General features: G+C 53.0%; 1 protein-coding gene across 4 annotated transcripts in view; it reads right to left on the bottom strand.

The window, feature by feature from the left end:
• Nucleotides 1-793: 793 nt before the first annotated feature.
• The window catches only part of RPH3A (rabphilin 3A), a 209,433-nt gene continuing 203,713 nt past the window's right edge, over nucleotides 794-6,513 (bottom strand). For all 4 annotated transcript variants that reach the window (XM_016149761.2, XM_016149765.2, XM_016149760.2 and 1 more), the window contains 3 exons: nucleotides 4,869-4,950; nucleotides 2,150-2,246; nucleotides 794-1,329 (listed from right to left, as the gene is read on the bottom strand). In XM_016149761.2, the coding sequence (XP_016005247.2) occupies nucleotides 1,199-1,329; nucleotides 2,150-2,246; nucleotides 4,869-4,950 (310 nt within the window). In that variant the 3' untranslated portion in view covers nucleotides 794-1,198. The remainder of the gene's footprint in view (nucleotides 1,330-2,149; nucleotides 2,247-4,868; nucleotides 4,951-6,513) is intronic.

Here is a 6,513-nt window from a genome sequence, read left to right as displayed (position 1 = left end):
GGGGTACGAGGGAGAGACAGACTGAGAGACGGAAGCAGAGAGATTCGAGGCGATTCCGAGGGACAGGGTGAGAGTCCGGGAAGCAGAAGATTGGTGTTGGGGCCGGGGGTCGAAGGTTCATTTATCTAAGAGCAGAGGAAGAGAAACCTAATGCTGGGGGCTTTGGAGAAGGCCCCCCCCGCAGACCCCGAGCTCTGTGCCCACTTGGGGCGGCCTGTGGGTGCTGCCATGCGCCTTGGGGCAGCCCCAGCGGCCGGCAGGAGGCGCCCTGGCTCTGGCGACTGGAGGAGCGGGTGGTTTGAAGAAGCGCCGGCCAACTGGACATTCGGGGTTTTGTCAGTTTCTCAGTGTTTGCTGCTCAGGGTGGTGGGAGGAGGCTGTGTCAGGGTATTTTTTGCTTTGGCTATTTGACCTTAGAGAGGGAGAGAGGAGAAGGGGGGAGAGATGGGAGTAGAGAAGAGGCGGGAGGGTGAAGACGGGCGTTTCCTGTGGTCTAAGGGACAGGGAGGGGGGAGGAGGGCAAGAGCCAGGTGGGGCTGGTGGAGAGCGGGTGTTGTTTTTTGCTAGGAAGCAAATGGGTGACATCCTGAAGGAGGGGGCTGCCGAGTCCCTCCGCGCATCCGTGTGTCCACTTCTTGAAGCATTTGGGAGCTGGGAGAGTGTGTTTCTCGTCACCAGGGGGTTTGAACACGGTGGGCTGTCCTCCTGGCTACGGGGGTGTGGCCGTGGGGAGGCAGTGGGAGCCCGGATGCTCCCGGGGCCTGCCGACGACCGACGACCGACGACCGAGGGCTCTCGCCAGTTGAGTTGCGCATGTGCGTGTCTGTTCGAGGCCAAGAGGCACGCGAAGCAGCCCTAAGCTACGAAGGACAACGTTTGTAACTACCCGCCCTGAAAGGCCGTCGACTGCACAGCCTCCCTGTAAACGTCTCCCTGTCCCCAGCCTCACTGCCCCGTCCTGGCCGGGCCGGACAGGGCTGAATCCAGAGGCCGCGTCACGGCGCCGCGGAGGGAGGAGCAGGTCTTTGGTGGCGGAGCCCCGGGTGCGGGGGGCACCTCGAGGGCGGGCTCGGGGACGGGGTGGGGCGGGGAGGCGCAGGGAAGACTCCAGAGTGCAGTGGGCTGCGGGGCAGGCCGGGGCGGGTGGGCGGTGGCCCGGCGGGGAGCGGCGCGTGGAACTGGGGACGCGGGCGCCGTCCTAGTCGCTCGACACGTGGTTCTCGTTCTGCAGCTGGTGCCAGCGCTCGATCTTCTTGTCCTTGTTTTTCAGACACTCGTACCAGTGTTTCAAGCGCTCTCCTTTGGCCGAGATCCCCAGCTGGCAGCCTCCTGGATGGTAAGAGAAGGTGGGGACCGGCGGTCAGAGCGGACCAGGCGCGCAGGGATCTCGTTCTGGGCCCAAAGGTCTAGCTGGGGGAAAACGGCCACCAAGCGGTGACGCCCTCCCGTGCCTTGGGATCGGTTCTCTGTGGAGCGTTGTTACGGGTTGTGATCGCTACTGGCCTCTGCCTCCTCGAGAGCCCCCAGCGGCTCCTACCGCAGCACCAAGTCTCGACGTCACTGTCTGTTTTGTAAGACGCCCTCCAAACCCCGCTCACCCGTGGAAACTCGTCTCCCACTGCTTTTGGGAACTCAGCATCTGTCTCCAGAGTTAGTTTCGTCACCCTGCTCAATCCTGCCCCCTCGTCTCTGCTGCAGCCGGGTCCCTTGCCTGGACTCCCTCCCTGCTCCGTCTTTAATCACTGTTCTTCCCCATTATTTGGAGGGGGACTAGAGAAACTGGGACTTTCATCCTTGACTTGCAAACCGGTTAAGGAGACTTCCTTTGCACAGACCCGCCCTCCTGGGATTTAACTCTTCCACTCTGAGGCGATGTGTTCACCAAATGACCAACCAGTCATGACCCAATTTCCCCAGCGTGTGAAGCCGTTTCATCATCTGAAGGCATTCCCAAACTGGACCCAAACTGGACCCAAATCAGAACCGTGGGTCCCGACTTTGCGTGTGGATGACGTGATGCCCAAAGAAAAGACGGGTCCTCGCGCCTGCTGCCCTGGGTGACGTTTGCTCTGGGAGAGGCTCCCCTCCCCGGCATGGCACGGGGACGGACTGGGGCGGGGCGTTTGCTCTGGGAGTGGGGAGCACTCACCGATGTAATCGTTGGACTTGCCGATGTCGTAGTCCCAGACTGAGATGTCCAGTGACTTCTTCGCCAGGTCGCTGTGTTTGATGTCATAGAAGAACTCCTGGATGCAAGAGAGGAGGACTTGTGAGTGAGAGGGTCCCCAGAGCCTTCACACTGGGAGCTAAGTAAGAGGATAAGTCCTAGGGCTTCATGGGCCAAGGGGCCACCCTTAAATGGCATAGGGAGCCAGGGGGCCCTTCCTGCTCTCGACCTCTTCCCCAGGCCAACAATTCCCTTTTAATGAATATTCTGTATAACAAAGTCCCTTGAGCCCTGTAATTCTCTTTTCAATGACTTGCTGTTTGCAAATGGAAGGCTGGTGTTTTTGTTTGTTTGTTTTTTAAGAGAGCTGGTTCTGGCCAAGTTTCCTTGAGGGCAGCTAGCCATGAACTCAGTCCTTCCATTCTGGTAACTTCTAAAGTAGGTTTTCCCCTGTCTCCATCATTTAGAGGTTAAAGGTAGTTGAAGAGACTGATATTGACATGAGAGGTAGGTATTTACATTTCTAGACAATCCGATTTTTAAAATAAACTTTCTGCTTAATTATAAAAGTCACCCATGATCATTGTTAACCGAGGAAGCAAACAACAACAAAACCCAAAACCTGTAATCTAACTACCCAAGAATACCCACTGTCAACATTTCTAGGTGTGACTACACTGATGAATGTTTTAAAAAATATGAATATTAATTTGAATTTATGAAATATTTGAGCATTATGCTATGTGCAGTATAATATGAATATACTGTATTGTAGCTTTCTTTTTCCATTTTATAACACATAATAAAAAAATATTTTAGTGTGCCAGCAAATATTTTTCTGCATCAGCATTTCAATGGCTTCATTTAATGGCTGTGTGGCTGCACCGTAACCTAATCCCTGAGGTATTTAGTTTGTTTGCAGTTTTTCACGATCATTAATGGCAACCTGGCGGCTAAACCATGGGTACGTCCATGATGATTCACTTAGGATAAGTTTCGAGGATTGTTTTTCTCAGTTTGTAAAATTTTAAGATCGAGTGGCACATACATGCTGTGATACCATCTGTGTATAATAAGAAAGCTGGCCACGCACATGCACATGTGCACACGCGCATGCATGCACACACACACATGCACACGCACATGCACGCACACATGCATCTTGGAAATGGAGGCCGGGCAAAGAGGGAAATTTTGGCTGGATATCCTTTGGGGCTGTTGGAATTTTCAAATACGTGACTGTATTACCCATTCCCCAAATAAAGGGAATTACCGCTTTTTCAGCTTAAGGCTTTTGAAGCGTTCGAGAAACTTCCCTGCAGACGTGGACGCGGCTGGCTTCCTCCCGCGGCGTCTGCCCCCTCCCGCCTGCTCTCCCACGTTGGTACCCACAGCTCACAGCATCCGCGTGCCAGTCCGTGAGGAGGCGTGGTGTCTCGTCTTGATTCACGTTTCGCCTGCTCTAGCCCAGCCGAATGTTGCTAATGAGTTTATCGGCTATTTGGATTTCTTACTCTGTGACTTGTTCAGACCCCAGGAGACAGGGCGGCAGTACAATGACTCAAAATTCATGAGTCAGAATTGGGAAGTCAGGGGTCCAGCTGACAAGGGGAACTGAGAACCTGAGGGTCTGAACTAACTGGCCAGGGGTTGCTCCAGGCTCTGTTTATCTAGAACATCCCCCACGGATGTGCGTATGGGTATGCGTCTCAAAAGAGAAACAAAACAATACAAAACGCACTGCGTCGTAGCTTCCCTTTCCCACTTTGCAACATTTGGTAAAAACGGACACTGGCTGACTGTGACCCGGCATCAGATCGTTATATGCAGCAGATGTTTCTGGACCCCTGCTGTCCGACGGGCTTGTCCACAGATCACTGAAACCCAGATGGCCGGCATGCAGCTTGGGAGCACGGAGGAAGCGTATGCGGGGTTAACACACTGAGTCTCGCGGGATGAGCAGGACTTTGCCAGCGAAAAAAGGAGGGAGAGGAAGTGGGAGCAGCAGGCTGAGTGGTGTGGCCGGGATCTGCCCGGACGGACGGACGGACGTCAGTGCGACTTGGGGGTGTGGGGGTGTGTGATGGGGCAGCGGTGGGACATGAGTTTGAAAGGACTTGACTGTCATGCTAAGAAGACGGGGAGTCGCTGATGGGTTATTTAAGCAAGGGGGTGACAAATTCAGATTCCTGTTTTGGAAAGCTCATGCTTAATCGCGGAGGATGGGCCAAGTCCGGGGAGATGACTCAAGGGTCTAGGGCCATGGTCCGGGCGGGACGCGCCAGGGGAGAACACAGAGGGGCACAGTCGATGGGCATCCAGACCGTGGCTTAGCGAGACCCGAGGCACTGGATGGATGTGGGAGGGAGGGGGGAGGGGAGGGCAGCGCCAACGGGGTGGATGGCGAAGGGCGTCGCCATGTCTATTTTCTTGAATTTCAGTATTACTGATGATGGTGCTGGAGATGATTTAATGCAATCTCTCTTCAAACTCGGCTTCTTTCCTGCGACATTCCTAATGCATAGGTTTTGGTCTTAGGCTTGATTCCCTCCAGTGACAAGGAACTCATTACCTTTCCTTTAGACGACTCAAACTGACCTACAAGAGAAAGCTTTTTTTTTGGTGTGCTTGACGGCATTCTAGTAGGGAGTCTGTTCCTCTCTCACACACAGGAAATATTGACAAAACGGGGCAGCCTTACCTCATTAAATTCGGGATTCAAGGTCTTCTTCTTAATTTGAGTCTTGTGTTTGGCCTTCTTTCCCATGTCTGGTTTCAGCCAGCTGAGAGGAGACATGAGAGGCTGTTACGAATGAAGTCTGAGGAAAAAGAACAGCCCCTCGACGACCCCAAAGGCTCCTTCCAGTGTCAGGAGAATAACTGACAAACAAATCAGAAAGCGCATCAACGTTAATGGTGACCAATGTGCACTAGATTGTCTCCTTGATGCCGGGCATGGCACTAAGCACGTTAGCTGTTCTCAATCCTCAACGAACCCTAGCCGTGCGGCTTGGAACCTGAGCGCAACTTCTGCACGCTTCAGTTTCCCAATCATTAGAGAGGGAAAACGTTTCTTTCCCATTCGCGAAACTGTTTTCAAGGATAATTTTCCAGAAGAGACTCCAATGGGGGAATTAAAAGGTGCCAAGTGAGGAGCCAAAAAAAAAAAGAGGGTACAATTCTGACTTCAGAAATCTTTATTTGATCTTAAGCTGGTTCACGGCCTCCTGTTTCTTGTTCCTCACAGCCCACAAGGACAGCTGTTTCGCTGATGACCACGGCAACTCTACTAGAGAGACTGAGCGGATGAGAGAGGGGATGGTGGGGAGAATTGTTAAGAGAACCAATTTGCACGTGGCTGGGATTTAATGGAGCACAGGACAGCAGCCCAGGAATTCATTTTTTCTATTGGACCATATTAACGAATGAAACCCAACTCCTCCTAGAAATTAAATTCATGTCTGACATGTGTGTTCTTTCGTTAACTAAATCCTCATTCAAAGGAAATCTGAAGTAAAGCCCGTACTGGCCTGCTTTTCAGCCGAGGGCTTAAGGGAAGTATTCTTTTCCGTTACCAGAGGCAGTGGGTTCAGGCGAGGGTCTTCCAGGCTGGAGACAACATTAATAAATACCCTCTGCCACGAGTAAGAATAGTGATGGTAGTTCTCTATAACCCTAATGATGGGCTTTTATTGAGCACTTACTATATCCCGGCCCCACAAAAATGCACCTCTCAGATCTCCATCTGCAGAGGACGAAACTGACCAGCGAGCTGCCGAGCTGGGACCCGCTACTCTGTTCTCACGTGGCCCTGTTTGCCACGGCTGCTCTCAGCCAGTACCTGAGCCAGCAGGGACCCTAGGCAGCCCCGTTTCTGGGAGATGCTGGGTTCCTTCAATGGGCGACTTTGCACTCAAGGACTCCCCACTGTTGTGGGTGAAACTTCCTCGGAACGGCACTGCTGTCTAAGACTCTTCCTGCCCATGCGTCCCCCTCCCCATCTCCTGCACAGGGGGCAGGTCTGTTCTAAGGCCTCTTGTCGCTACGACCCTCCAGATCCTTCTCAACTTTCACAGGCGTTTTCCCCAACGACTCTCTTGCACATTTCGTCCTGCCTTGGTTCTGCTTCTTGGGAGATGGGACCTAATGCACACTACTATCGTCCCGTTTTACAGATGAGAAAGCAGAGGCCCAGAGGTGTTAAGGCACAGTCCCGAGGTCACACACCTAGAGAATACTGAAGACTATTGGGTCTGGGATTTGACCTGGGCACTGTGGATCCAGAGCCCAGGCTCTCGACCATATCCGTGGAAACGCATGCTTTGTTGCCATAAAGCAAAGCTGAA

Source organism: Rousettus aegyptiacus, unplaced genomic scaffold (genome assembly GCF_014176215.1).
Source record: "Rousettus aegyptiacus isolate mRouAeg1 unplaced genomic scaffold, mRouAeg1.p scaffold_m13_p_5, whole genome shotgun sequence".
NCBI classification, from domain to species: Eukaryota; Metazoa; Chordata; class Mammalia; order Chiroptera; family Pteropodidae; genus Rousettus; species Rousettus aegyptiacus.
This window is presented reverse-complemented; position numbering and strand designations above follow the sequence as displayed.